This window comes from Fonsecaea multimorphosa, assembly GCF_000836435.1.
Source record: "Fonsecaea multimorphosa CBS 102226 unplaced genomic scaffold supercont1.5, whole genome shotgun sequence".
NCBI lineage: Eukaryota > Fungi > Ascomycota > Eurotiomycetes > Chaetothyriales > Herpotrichiellaceae > Fonsecaea > Fonsecaea multimorphosa.
Window position 1 is genome coordinate 521,572 of NW_015971639.1, and position 14,343 is coordinate 535,914.

The following is a 14,343-nucleotide window of genomic DNA, read 5'->3' on the forward strand; positions in this document are numbered from 1 at the left end:
TTTGATCTATACTGCATTAGGTAAAGTCCGTACGGCAGCAGCAACCGGCCGGTCTTCGGTGTTTTTTACTGTCTTTTAACACGATTTAGTCTCGGAAGTCGGTGTGGATCTTTGCGTCAACCCCTCCATCACAATCTGCGATGCAGCAAAATACTGCCGGCAGTCGTGTCATGGGAATCTTTTGATCACCTGCCGCCCGTCCAGTCGAGGCTCTTTTTCCTTGGTTGTACAGCATGAAAATCAAGGTACGAGGATGAGAGGGAGGGGTGGTTCGGCGGCTCTGGGGCATTCCATGACCTGTGCTGTGTAGCATTCACCGACCCTTCCACGCTTTCTCTTAGTCATGGATTCCGCATGAGCCTACCTGACAGGCGTCTTTCTTGGTAGTGTGTTTTCCACATTGATATCCTCGTGCACTCTTGTCACGGCTGCAGGTGCATGTGTTCCGTCCCAACTTACCCTGATGCACATGCTTACCGAGTACCTCACCTGATACACTTTTGTTTAAACAGCACCGCCAACTACACTGTCCAATAATTACCATTTGGGTTTTCCGTACCTGCTTTTACCTCGTAGGATGATGGTTGTTGAGGGTGTGTGGTCGACGATTGCAGCTGGATAGAGCGATCTCTGGACTGGATTTCCTACATGGGCCTCGCTTTGGCCCTTGCAATTTTCTCTCACTAGCGGCTTCAACAAGCGCAACAAAGTGTCGATCTCCGGGCAAATCACGATACGGGATTCCCAGCCGAAATGCCGCTATCTCACCCGATCTTCCAGAGTTTCTCCAATCCTAAGCGTCACTTTTGCTCACCGCCCTCCATCATCCGGGCGGTGAGCCAAGTGTCGCAACCCTATTCGCTCGTCGGCATTCAACCAGACCCGCCTCTGACTCGCAAGTCCCTCGACTCTGAACTTGTTCCTTCTTTTCCCATCCTGATGGTTGCTTGCAGCGCAAACCGCCAGGTCTCGCCACGGGGTGAATGTTAACAACAAGGGATTCACAGCCGCTGTTCCGTGTGAGGGTGATGCTCGTCGTATGACTACCTAGATTTTGGCAGCAAAAACGCATTGCCGCATCTCGATTGTGTTTCTGCTCTCTCACCTTTTGCCTTTTCTGCTGCTTCGCCAACCCTCGGAAGGTGTCTCCGCCAGACAACTGCGGTGACTGCCAGACTGTCACGCCTCCACCTCACCATCTTTGCCCTTCTTCTTTTCCCTTCATTTTCATTCTTCATTTACTCTATCATTCTACCTGCTCTTCCCTCCCCTAGTTCTGGTCTGTCATCTGCCGCTTAAAAACACTGTGCCGTATCCCGACCGTCCTGTCTTGACAGCAGCGTTCCTGCAGATTCGCCGTTAGACAACGTTCTCCATCGACTGACTGGTACTGTGATCCAAAAAGTCGCAAGAGGGAGGACAGGTCGTAAGAAATTGGGCATATTCAAGGATGTTGGGACTTACACGATCAAAGAATCATTCGCCCTCGGACGACTCCTTCCCCACGGGCCAATTCCTTGTTCTCGGTAAGTTCGCTGCCTCATTCGTGATTTTCTGACACCTGCCATCTGGTCCGCGACTACCTGGCTAACCACTTATGACAGCAATATGTCGTCTCGCCGAGCCTGTTGCCGTCACCTCAATCTTCCCTTATGCCTGGCTTATGGTCAAGCAGTTCGGCATGGCTGACCCATCGTTCTGGGCAGGCGTCCTCATTGCCTCCTTCTCCCTCACCGAAGCTCTGTGCTCTTTGCTATGGGGAGGACTATCGGATCGTGTCGGAAGAAGGCCAGTTCTTCTCTTTGGCTGCTTTGGAACAATGATTTCTCTTTTGATCGTTGGTTTCTCCACAAACTTCACCATGGCTCTAGCGGGAAGAATCCTCGGAGGTGCGCTTAACGGGAACATTGGTATGCACATCGACATCTTCACCCACCGGGGTTGGCTGCTAACGGGTTGTCAGGCGTCATACAAACCATGGTCGGTGAACTCACAACCAAGCCAGAATGGGAGCCCAAGGCGTATTCAGTCATGCCGTTCGTTTGGGCCATTGGTACAATTATTGGACCTGCTATTGGGGGGCTTTTCGCCGATCCTGCGGTTTCGTACCCAGATGCCTTTTCTAAACAAGGGCTTTTTGGTCAATTTCCTTGGCTTCTCCCGAACCTCATCTGCGCTTCGCTCATGCTCGTTAGCATCATCAATGGCTACTTGTATCTGAGAGAGACCCACCCCGATCTCGTTGGTGGCCGCAGCTCCAGCGCCCACCAGGACCTTCCCGAACAAACTCGCATGATCACTGCCGCAGGTGCCACTGCTGACAATGCCGTTGATCTGAGGCAAGAGTCGTACGGGACGTTCAATGAGATTGACGTTCAAAAGAATGATCAATGGCAGCTCAACGCCGATGGGACCTCGCGCGACCCCTCTATAAGCGAGAAGAGCTCTCCGAAATGGCTGACTAAGAAAGTCGTGATGCTGACGCTGGCCCTCTCGATCTACACGTATCATTCGATGTGCTATGATCATCTCCTCCCCATCTTCTACCAGGACAAGGCCGTCAACCAAATCTCCATCGCGGCTAGCGGCCTGGTGGACATCCCAGGCGGCCTCGGGCTATCCACCAAAGATGTGGGAGTGATCATGTCTGTGAACGGGGTTATCGCTTTGTTCATACAAGCTGTCATTTTCCCCTTCACCGCCGAGCGTCTCGGCATATGGCGAGTGTTTGTTCTTGTCACTATCTTGCATCCAGTGGCGTTTTTCATCGTTCCATACCTAGCGCTGTTGCCCTCAAACTTGCTCTACCCGGGCATTTATGCCTGCCTGACGATCCGAAACTTCCTCTCGATTCTCGACTACCCGGTGATTTTGATCTTACTGAAGCAGGCGAGTCCGTCTCCTGCCTATCTGGGACGCATCAACGGACTGGCCGCATCGGCTGGTGCGGCGTGCAGAACGGTGGCACCGCCTGTTGCGGGTATTTTGTATGAATGGGGTTCCAGTATTGGCTTTACGGGTCTGGCGTGGTGGGTTGCCGGGTTTGTTGCCATCATTGGCGTTTTCCAGCTGTGGTTTGTTCCCCGGGAGAAGAACGACTCGACTGTGGTCAAGTCAGTTGTTCCTTGTTTGGAGAATTCCGGCGCGGAAAGGGTATCCGATGTGGTTGATGTTACTGTGGTTTCCGACGAAGAATATGCCTAGATTTGGGGGTTGCTGTTAGAGAGATACCACTGGATTTGGGACTGCAATGGTGTTATTGATCGTCGCAAACGGGAAACTGTACGGTGCTTCTGGTTAGGACGGTCAGGACGGTCAGGACGGTCAGGGTCTGGGGTTATTAAACAGGTTATGTTTGCAGGAACTCGAGTATGGCGTTTACGGACGGCAGCCGGCAGGAACAACAATCGGCCTCAGAACACACGGCTTGAGAAGGTTATGACAACATGAGGCAATGCGGCGTGGGGTACAGGACTGAGGGATTGATTTTTGATGGCGATCAGCCAGAGGAGTTTTGTTTTCGCATGCTCCGGTGGAGCCGGGCACAAATAGATGTGAGAGAAACACAGGTCACGGCGCAAGGACAGAGACAGCGACACGTATTGTTATTGAGATGCCAAAAATCTACACGGTCTGGATACCTACCCAGGTATTCAGGAGCCACGTCCTGGCTCGTCGCCGCTCCTGTCTCTCAATTTTGCTATTCGTGTGAGTATGGATACGAGGACGTACAGAAGTAACCTTCAAGGAGGGATGTATGACATGTCAAGTTTCATCCAGTCACATACGGACTATACACAATTCCTCAACCATCAGGGTGTTAATGTTCCCCAGGTTACAAGTAAAGAAAGACAAAGCTTCAAAGCACGCAAGGCCTTACACAAAAGTACCTACCTACCCAATATTACAAGATAAATTAAATCACTCCGTTCTCATGCAGGTAATTAGGTACCTACCTTAGGTAGGTGGTCCAAGGCCCGGCTCGACCGGACGGGTATGTAAAATTCCCCCCACCCCGGTACGAGGTAAGCACTCTCCTTTGATCTCCCAACTCGACTTTTATCTGATGGTTCGGATCAGATTAGATGGATATCACACTTGTAATAATTATCATATCAGATCAGATTGTGTTTTTTACCTTCGGCAAAGAGGGAGAAAAAAGGACTGTGCATTAGAGCCCTGTCTATGTGCCTAGCACGCACTTTGTTTATTCAGATCTAGATCGTGTGTCCGTAAGGGTGGAGCGGTCGAATAGGTATGTGATCACGCGCATTGCGAAGTACCTTGGTATGCCATGGAGGAATTCATCTATGGTCTGAAAAGGCACCATTCTTTGGACCATTTGGGCGGGTCAAGGGGTTGCTCGTTGAAGTTTTCTCGCTTGAAAAGATGCTGTGGTTAATTGGTTAACGGTGTCGCTGCAGTTTGCTGGGGGGGTGAAAATTCCTTCATTAGGTTATGGCACATTCTGGTGTCTATGGTTCTGTATATAGGTGCATATGTACTTGGGTGGTACTTGTCTCAGGATCAGTTTGGCTTCCGGCTTTAAAAGTCATGTATATACGTCGGCAGGTAATACACAACCTCATTCCCCGAGAGCACGCTTTTCCCTGAGCATTAGCACCATGAATTGGATCCTTTTCTTTTTTTTTTTGGTGGAAAGAGCCCTAAAAAAAAATACATTAGGGAGGGAGAGACCCTTTGATTAATTTATTTTTTGCAAAAACTAATTAGGTACATTTTTTCCCTTTTTCTTTTCATGACGGGGCGTTACGGGGCGCGCGGCCGTTGTAGTTGACGCCGGGCGTGGCAGTGTAGTTGGCGAAACAGTCGTAGTTGAAGTCGATCTCGGCGATGCGCTTCTGCAGCACGCCGACCATGGTGTCAAAGGGGCACAGGCCGTTGGGGTCCACGGGGCAGCCTGGGTGGGAGTCCGAGACGGGGATGACGGCGTCGTTGCTGTTTGTGGAACCAAAGATGTCAGCAACATGTTTCTTTCTCAAGGGAGAGCTCTGACGGCAAGCTTGGGAAATGAAGAGGGTGAAAAAAAAAACAACTTACACGATGAAGCGGATCTGCTTGGACGGCGACATGGCCGGGCACTCGAGCACTTGGGTGGTGAAGTGCGTGGCGAAAGGCACCTGCTTGCTGGCGACGAAGCTGTTGCCACCCGTGTTGGAGTTGAGGTTCAGGGCAGGCCCGTTGAACAGCGCCGTCAGGTTAAAGGCCGTCAGTGTGTCGAGCACGACGACCTCGTGGGTCGCGTCGGCGTAGATGGACTGGTTGAGCGGGAAATACGTCGGGGTGTCGTCGAATGTCTCGTTGAGCGACGAGAGCGCCGCAGGGTAGGTGTGGGTAAATCGAGCCACCCACTCCTCGAGGAAACCTTTGCCTTGGGCAGCGGCAACGGGCGAGCCGGGGCCGTTGTTGTAGTAGAAAGACTGAGCCGAACGTTAAAATCCACGCTGGCACTCATACCGTAGGTATGTATCACGTTGCGCGTGGGGGGTGGGGATGGAAACTTACCAGATCATAGTAGTATTCGTAGTTCTCAAAGTCTTGCATGGTGAAGAGGTCGCAGAAGGCGGAATAGCCCAGCGCATCGGTCTCGTACGAGCAAAGCTGAAGCATGGCGATGGCGTCGGTTGGTGTCAAGGTCAGATTGCCGGAGATCTAAGGAGTGATTTAGCACCATCCAGACCCCATCACTGAGACCCTGGAGAGAGAGAGGGAGGGACTCACCTGGGAGTTCAAGCGGGCGAGAGTGGCGTTGAAAGCGTTGTTGGCGAATTTGGTGGCAACGGTGCTGCCGATGCTTCCTTTGCTGGCGATGTTGGAGTTGTTGCAGACTTCGTAGGGAGCGCCCGAGTTGTTGACGCCGGGATTCTCGACGAGGATCTCAATATTGACCTGGTTCAAATACTCAGGCACCCCAAAGAACCCGGCTGCAAAGTTCTCGGCCGTCTTGACCATGCGGTCCTGAGATTCGGTGCGGAAGACAGGCAGAGCACCCTGTTCGGTGAAGTTGTTGAGCAATTCACCGTACAGTTGCCGGTATGACAGGCCGAGGAGGAAGTTCTGGCCGCGTCCAAAGGGCGTCAGAAGCTCAGCGCCCAGCTTGTAGGTCCAGTTGGACAGGAAAGACAGGTCGCCCGTCACCGAGAAACCCTCGCCTTTGGTGGCATTGTAAAGCTTAGCAGCAAACGTCGCAGGGGCAGCGCCGCTGGTAGGGTACCGAGCACCGTGGCGGTACAGGAGGTGAACCTGATTGATGGTGCAGCCGTCAGGGATCAGTGGGCTTGCATTGGGCAGTCCATAGTCGGCAGACGACACTGAATACCATGGCGACAAGTTACCCCAGTATTTAGTGATGTCGACACTGGAGCTCGAGTTGGAACCCTGAGGCTGGGCAGCAACCAGAGGAAAGGCGGCAGCACCTTGAGTGTTGTATGGGTACAGGGGAGCTGTCTGGGCGGCAGCTGGCTCAAGGCCCGTCAACGTTGGACCGGGGTATCCAACCACTGGTTCGGGCGGAAACTGAGACGAGTTGACCGATGCTAGACAGGCGTTAATTTCAAAGCACTTGTATTGTGATATAGGTACCGAGTAGGTATGGAAAGAGACTGACTGGATGCTGGCGGGTAGACGTCCGATGTAGTGGCACCAACACCGGATGAGGCGCTGACGGGTTGAGGGGCAGCCTCAATGGCTTTTGCCAACAGCACCAAAGCAAGCGGGGTGGTGGCCTTCATCTTGAGATTGCTCTGTGACTGGTCGAAGATGCCTCTCACGCACGAGACAGGCAATACAGGTCAGAGTTTCTTTCTCCTTGTCGAACCCCAAGTAGATAAGATGACCTTGAGCTGTGTCTTTCTGCACGTTCGATCAGCTTCTTTATGTAGGGCAAGACAAGCCATTGCAAGCCATGACAAGCTCAACAGAGCAGGTCGCACAAGCACGGCAAGCTCCCACCAGGTACGGAAACCCAGAGATCGAGCCATCCAACTATATTTGAGGATATAGACATGTGCCCTTGGCTTGCCCTTGTTCCCCGACGCGTCATGACCCAAAGAGTGCCCCAAATCGAAAGCTCTCAGGCGGTGATGCTGGTGGCTGGATCGACCCTAGCACGCGATCCCGCACGTGGGTGGAGAGCTTCCGCAAAGCGGCCTTGGGCCTGTACATACTCGGTATAGTATATAGGAGGAAGGATTGCGAAAGTAACCCTAGATTCAGAACAGAAGTGCTCGTGCCATCATCTTGGACCGTGCATGGCTTGCTGGGTCGTGGCATGAGGCGTAGGAGGGAGGACTTTGCTTTGGAAGCTTACGGGCGACCGATGGGAACGGATGGTGGACCAAACTCGATCTGGGAATAGTCGTTGGGTGCCGGTAAACAATCATGAGATCATCCATCGTCTTTACCGGCCGGAACTTGTCCACGAACTGGAAGCTTTGTGCCGATCACGGAGCGGAGAGACTGGCTTTAAATGCCATGCAGGTGTCTGCGGAATGGTAGGGGAGTAATTGTGAGATATCTCAGCCTGGCCATGGCTATATCCGGCGACTCTCTGATGTGCTGATTATTGTACCGAGTACTTGTAAAGCTCCATATGGGCAACAGGTGAGGCAGTACGAGGTACCCATGTACCCCGTATACGACGGGAGGTATACGGGGTATACGCAGCGTATCGGTACTAGGTAGGTAGGCTCTGTCTGACAGGGCAATTGCTTCAAAACCAGCGTCTAACACTGCCAAGAGTACTTGTCAGACAAATCCCATTCTCCTATTGGTCTCGTCGCCTGCGGTTTCCAAATTTAGCCTCTTGGAAGCGCCCGATCTTCCATACTTGATCCCAGTTTCAAGTTTTTTGTCTCCCCCCCTTTGCCCCCCTCAGCTTCAGGAACATTCAGCTGGTGCCAGCCAACCATTGCGACCATGTCATGCTAGCGACTCGCTCGCTACAAGGGCTGCCGATCTGCTGGACCAGCGACGCGAGTCCCCCCGTCAATCGAGTCTCTCGCTGGTATTCATTCTGCAACAATGCGTCACCCTGCAGTTTTACAATGCTATCTCTAGCACTGCTGCGACTGGTCGGCCATGCGAGCTGCTTCCTTGATATCGCATCGCCTAACAACTTGATAAAGAAGACGTCTCATCAGGCAAGTATCGACTGTGATGGCTTTCTCTACCCTTTCGCAAATGCTGTTGTTCTCTCCTGTGCTGTGCTTTTTCTTGTTGTTTAAACCGAGCCATCGCTTTCTTATCTTAATTCAAAAACCCAGCTCCTGGCCTCAAAAGGGTCCCTGTCTGCGATAAGCTATATCTTGTATTCAATCAACCATGTTCGATACCAGAAGAAACGAGGAGGAGCACCCTGCTTGTCCATCGCTCTCGACTGTTCGTTCGGATGAGAGCCAGGGACATAACGATACAGTACCAATTACGCGAACAGAAACGGTTGTCGTCAAAACTAGAGGTTCAAACTCCCTTGGGCGCAAGAACTCAGCCAAGCCTAAAGTCTTAACCCGCTCAGAAACGCTATCATCTAAACCTGCCCTGACCCGCGTACCTTCTATCCAAACGCGATACATGGAGATGTTGTTGCACCTAGACCAGATCCCTCGTCTGGACAACATCTTGGCCAGCCTCTTCACCTGGATTCTACTGGCTGGCTTTCTTGTCGTCCCCGGTACCTTTACAACTTTCAAGCAGTCAAAGGCGTTCCAAAACGCTGACAACGATGACAACAACGAGGTGGCCCACGCAATTGTCCATTCGATCGCCAACATTGGTTTACTGTGGCTTGCTGGTGCTTTTTGTGCCGTTGGATCGCTAGGGTGCCTCTGGCTGTGGCTTCGGTGGCGCAAGAACTACGTCTGGCTGATAAACCGCATCTTTCTGTGAGATCCTACCTCCCGGTTGCACGGCACACACTGACTGCTGGTATAGACCAGTCACGATGAACTCTATTGCCGGCTTACTAACCACTCTCGTCAACGTCTATACGGCTCAGCATGGGGTGTGGAGTGTGACAGCAAAAATCACGGCTATCGTGACAGGATCTTGCGTCGGGGTTGCAGGCCTCCTTTTCGCGTGCTACAATTTCTGGATGTTGCGTAAAGTGCAGAAGGCACATGAGAGAGAAATGGGCCTTGACGTTCAGCACCAGGACGAGACACTGGTTGAGAAGGTGAAAAGAAAGGCACATGAGCCTCCGTTGCAGTCCGGCAGTGTGGTTTGATGTTGGACGATTTCCTTGCATTCTAATGCCCGTCTTTTCCGGATCTGATGGCCACAACAGTGCATCTTTTACAATTAATTTCCACTCGCGGCTGCCTACAATGTCTCGGTCTTCCATGTCTTGTGCTTGTCGTTGACTGGCAGGAGCAGAGGAGACCCTGTCGCCTTTTGTTACAATTCTCGCCCAATATCTCACCCAAACCATGATTTCTCACTCCCTAATCTGTCTTCTCTCCTCTTCTCGCACACGTTCCTAAGACCTATTGCTCAGCATATTCTTATCACATCGCACCTAATGTCTAACACTCTTTCTTCTTCGACGAGGTCGACGGTCCGCAGAGCTGCACGTCGAGATCGTCAAGCCAGACAACGGGCTCGCCGCCTCAAGCCAAATGTGCCACTGTTGAAGACACCCCGTCGACGTGGCCCAAAAAGAAGAAAGCTCCGTGAACAGGACTCGCTGGATCTTGACAGCTGCTCTTATGCCTGTGAGGACCGCGGATACCACCTCGATGCCGACGTTCGTATCGGTCTTGAAACCAATCAATATGGTATGGCTGCTTCCTCTACGGTGCTGACTCCTCGCTCACTCTGCGTGTTAGCGATCCCTTACTGGGTTTCTGGATACGACATTACCGATCCAACAGTAGCCGTCGAAGAGCCACGTCCACCCGAATCCTCTGCCGTTGGCACGTCTGAAAATGTTTCACCCGCAATACTTCCTGAGACAAAGATCGGGAGGGTTGTCTTCAAGAGAAAGGACACGCAAAGCTCTACTCAATCGGAACTCCTTACTGGTCCTGCCTCACCTTCGCTGCCTTCCATTCCCACTACGGCAAATGCCACCCCCAAAGTCCGAATTCCATTCTGCGATTGGCAGTCTTCGATGAACGGACGAGCGCCAGAGTACCACCCAGACTACCTTAATGATGTCCGGATTCCAAGCCCACTGCTGTATCACAATTCACCCTTCGATTACGTTCGGCCCTCGAACGAGCGTCAGTTAACCTGGAGTTTCGAACTCGCCTGTGGACAGCCAAAGCCAGAACCAGACTTTAGCAGCTACCGCCCCGTCGAGAATCGTGCCACTCAGGATGAACGCACACATGTCCAACGCCACGGAAGCTTGGGCTTTGCCATTTGCACGGCTGCATCATCGAGGCACAAAGCGGAAGCCAGCCACATCTCGGATGAAAGTCATGATTCGTCAACTCATGGCGTTGCCCCTTTACCAGAGGATTGCCTTGAGTCCCGAGAATGTGCGTGGCGCAATCAAGATTATTCACGCACTGCAGATGTCAACAGCAACCAGACCGTTGCTCCCATTGATCTTGGGCCTCAATGGTATGATTATTCGTTCATGCGAACGAACTCGCACGGTCAAGAGACGGGTATCCCTGGCGAAGTCGGGTGTACCGGAGACGATTTGATCTTTCCTACACTGCCGACCCTGGTCCGCCTTGAACCCACGTTAGCAGCCTATTGCAGCACCAACAATACTGTTCAGCCTGATGGAAACCAAGCCGCCAACAGCTGGGAGCGAGCAGGAGGAGCTTTGCCGTCCTTTCCAGCTCTTACTGACAATGCTCAAGTCCCATCTGTTTCGGACACGGTGGAGGCAGCGATCCGTGCAGTCCGCAGGGGCTGTGAAATGCATTCACGTCAGTTATCTCCAGATCGCAAGGATGACGAAGTCATATCCGACGAAGCCCAGCCTAGCCCAGCAGTCAAGGCCATACGTCAACCGTGCATGGATCTTGTTCCAGCACGACTGTACAAGTACCAATTTATTACATGGCCTGCATCAACCTCAGCCGTCGATGCCAGACAGAGATGCGACGGCGACATGTCTGGTGTGCTCAGAATGGTAAACTGGCTGGAAGGATTGAACACGCCAGACCCAGATGTCAGTGTTCAGTCGGGTCTACCAGGTCTTGCGCCGCGACCGTGTGAGACCAATTCCGATTATCGCAAAGCTATTTCGACCTCTGAAGCTACTCTAAGTCCGGCCCCCTTTGTTCACCCTCAACACCACGGAGCGCTATCAGTGGATGAACCAGGTTCAGGCCGACACGACGAAGGATACTTCACCTGCAGCGAACTCTTCTCTGAGGTCGACTTGCTGGAAGACCCTTTAAGTGATGAGGAGTGGGCCCATTGGGATTGGGATTTTGAGCCGGATGATGTGGATGAAAGGATTGGACTGTTTGCCACTGAGTGGGAGGCTGCAATTAAGGAAGCCGTGGAATAAAGCGTGAGAAGCGAACTAGCCAGCACGGATGCTTGCGGAGATTGAATCTTGTTAGAGATGAGAATGGTCCAAGGACAAGATGACGGCTAGACTGATGTTCTGGAGCTGGCGGCAGCCATAGAATTGTCCGTACAAGTTGCATACAATCAAGAGTTCTTGAAAGAGTGCGGCTTGTACGCTCCATCAGGTGAAAGCTTTTGGCCGTCAGCTTGTAGAGGAAGATCCGTTTCCTCGGGCACAGAGACAGCTCGAAATTGAAATTACTGACATAGAAACAAAGCAATGCATTCTGCCTCTGCGGAACGTCTACAGTCTGTCACCTTGGTCTCTGCCTGCAGGCCTACGATACCCTTGCTGTCCCTGCCCTGTAGCAGTGTAGCTAGCTGTATAGACATGGCAGCCACCCGTCTCCATGCCCGTCTCTGTCAGCGCCCTTCCTCCTCCTCCTACTTGTACTTGTACTTACCGAGTATGCACCACCACCTCCCCGAACAACTTGTCGTAATATCGCTCATCCGCGCTCCCTCCTTCGCCTTCGCCGTCGCCGCCGGGGCGAAGGAACCGCATCCCCGCCCAGATGGCCGCGTACATGGCCCATTCGGCCAGCACGCCCATGTCGGCCTTCATGCGCGACATGCGCTGCGAGCGCGCGTGGATGGCGTGCACGCGCGGCATGCGCAGGGTTTCGAAGGCCGTGAGGGCCTGCAGTAACGCCGTGTGTGAGGGGCGAGAAAGAGGAGCGTCACCGCTGCTGTTGCTGTTGCTGCCGCTGTTGCTGCTGCCAGGATTGGATGCGGATGCTAGGTACCGCTTCAGAAACACAGCCAGGGCCTCGGCGTCCTCGAGCGCCTGGCTCGCCCCCTGCCCGCTCGACGGCTGCAGCGCGTGCGCCGCGTCGCCGACCAGCACGGCCCGGCCGCGCAGCGACCAGCAAGGCAGTTCCGGCGTCGTCCAGGTCGGGTATGGCGCGTGCAGGGCTGGGGAGTTTCCGGCTCGGAGCCCGTCGGGACTGTCATCGCCGTATAGTTGGGTTTGTGTCCGTTGGTCTTGGGGGCGTTGTTGTTCGGTGTGGTCGTTTTGCACAACAAACGACAATATCGCCTGGATGGTCGGGTTGTGCCAGTTCCGGTGGCGGTGGAGCAGTGCCGTCTGGGCGAGGTGCTTGTTGAAATTTGTCGGGGTGCGGGTCGTGCTTGTATTTGTATTTGTAGCTGTATCTGCGTTGTGGAGACGCCCTGGAGATGGAGACGAGGGAGTTGAGTATGGGAACGGGCTTGGGCTGGAGAACGTAGACCACCATCCTGCCAGCGGTCCTGGGGCCGGGGTTGGAAGATCAGGAGGTAACCCTGAAGTGGTTTCTGTCTCTCTCGTCGCTGGGAACCGGTTAGGTGATGGTGATGGTAACGGTGGCCTGGATGACGTCAAGTAACCGTATCCGAAGAATCCATTCGGTCCAAACACGACCGTCATGGTGCCTGGTTTGTGCCCTGTGGCTTGCAGCGCCGACGAAGGCACAAACCCGCCCACGCCGACGAGGCCTTCGTAGTGTGGCGAGACGTAGTCCGTCTGGGTGGCTTTGCTATCTCCTCCGGAACGGAAGAACGGGATAGGTAGGTACGAGAGGATGGTTTGCAGCCAGTTCGAGGTTGTCTTTTGCGTCGGGTTGTGGGATGATTGCTCGTCGTGAGTCTGTGCTCCATCAGTAGTCGTCGCATTATCAACCCCGCCCTCGCCCTCGTCCTCGGCGGCCTTGCCCTTGCGAAACATGGCCCGCCGCAAAACACTTCTTAATCCATCCGCCCCAATCACCAGGTCGGCTTCTTCTTGGGAGCCGTCCTCGAACTTGACAAGGTTGCGTGTCCCTTCGTTGCCGATGACCACGTCGACGACTTTCTTGCGGATGACCACGTCGGGAGACTCTCTCAGGACCCGGTCGCGGAGAATTTCCCAGAACGATTGTCGCGCGATCATGATCCCATGGTATGGACACGGATTTCGCGCCGCGGCCGGTGGAGATTTTGAACGTTCGTGCTTGTTCACAGAGGGTTTCGAGGCCGTGGTGGCAGTCCCTGGTCCGGCGAGATCGATCTCGCCGAGTGTGAAGCCTCGTGCCGTGCTGAGTATCCACCGCTCAATCGGATGGCCGTGTACAGCCATTTCCTCGATCAAGGTGCTAGATCGAGCAGCCTGTGCTTCGCTTCGGCCATGATCATGAGTTTCGTCCAGGCGAGCTAGGACGTTCAGTCCGTTGCGGGCGATGCCGATCGCGGCCCCAATCGCTTGGGGAGTGAAGATTGGTTCTGTCTCTGTCGCGGGGACTGCGTTGGCGGTCGTTGATTCTTCATTCGCGTCCGTGTCGACGGCGGGGTTCGTCAGGGAGGCGTTGAAGTGCGATTGGTGGATGTCGTAGGCTTCGTAAATTTTGATCTCATATTGTTGTTGTTGTGGTCGTTGTTGTTCTGCTTGGGGAGAAGGGGTTGAGTCGGAGAGCACCAGGTGTTTGCGAAGGAAGAGGTAGGTGCTCAGACCTGAGATGCCGGCGCCGATGATGATGATCTTGGCCATGGCGGGGGGAGAAACGTGCGAGGTCAAGGAGAGAAAAATGAATGAAGATGGAGCTACCTACCTGTTCAACTATGGCGAGGTGATAATCATGGGTGCCATAGCTTCATTATATAGACGTCTTCCCTCCATGTCTAGCATTGTGGGGAGACATTTGGAACCGTCCGGGCCTATATCGCCAGGGAGACCATAGCGCCACGGCCACACAATGTGCTCGGTAGAGTGCACAATGCCCAATTCGGGATCTTGATTCTCTAGCAGCAAGTCATGGGGAGGAATGGAATAGA

General features: G+C 53.4%; 5 protein-coding genes across 5 annotated transcripts; 3 read left to right on the plus strand and 2 right to left on the minus strand.

The window, feature by feature from the left end:
* Positions 1-1,450: 1,450 nt before the first annotated feature.
* Z520_03399 (uncharacterized protein) lies at positions 1,451-3,204 on the plus strand (the record flags this gene model as incomplete). The annotated part of the gene is made up of 3 exons (XM_016773910.1): positions 1,451-1,526; positions 1,605-1,910; positions 1,964-3,204. The coding sequence occupies 3 exons, from the start codon at positions 1,451-1,453 to the stop codon at positions 3,202-3,204; spliced, it is 1,623 nt and encodes a 540-aa protein (XP_016634856.1).
* A 1,553-nt stretch (positions 3,205-4,757) lies between these two features.
* Z520_03400 (uncharacterized protein) lies at positions 4,758-6,752 on the minus strand (the record flags this gene model as incomplete). Its single annotated transcript, XM_016773911.1, has 5 exons — positions 4,758-4,959; positions 5,062-5,441; positions 5,527-5,673; positions 5,743-6,557; positions 6,629-6,752. The coding sequence occupies 5 exons, from the start codon at positions 6,750-6,752 to the stop codon at positions 4,758-4,760; spliced, it is 1,668 nt and encodes a 555-aa protein (XP_016634857.1).
* Positions 6,753-8,343: 1,591 nt separating this feature from the next.
* On the plus strand, positions 8,344-9,244 carry Z520_03401 (uncharacterized protein; the record flags this gene model as incomplete). Its single annotated transcript, XM_016773912.1, has 2 exons — positions 8,344-8,903; positions 8,953-9,244. The coding sequence occupies 2 exons, from the start codon at positions 8,344-8,346 to the stop codon at positions 9,242-9,244; spliced, it is 852 nt and encodes a 283-aa protein (XP_016634858.1).
* A 294-nt stretch (positions 9,245-9,538) lies between these two features.
* On the plus strand, positions 9,539-11,494 carry Z520_03402 (uncharacterized protein; the record flags this gene model as incomplete). The annotated part of the gene is made up of 2 exons (XM_016773913.1): positions 9,539-9,794; positions 9,846-11,494. The coding sequence occupies 2 exons, from the start codon at positions 9,539-9,541 to the stop codon at positions 11,492-11,494; spliced, it is 1,905 nt and encodes a 634-aa protein (XP_016634859.1).
* Positions 11,495-11,956: 462 nt separating this feature from the next.
* Positions 11,957-14,059, minus strand: Z520_03403 (uncharacterized protein; the record flags this gene model as incomplete). The annotated part of the gene is made up of 1 exon (XM_016773914.1): positions 11,957-14,059. The coding sequence occupies one exon, from the start codon at positions 14,057-14,059 to the stop codon at positions 11,957-11,959; it is 2,103 nt and encodes a 700-aa protein (XP_016634860.1).
* Between the last annotated feature and the right edge of the window lie 284 nt (positions 14,060-14,343).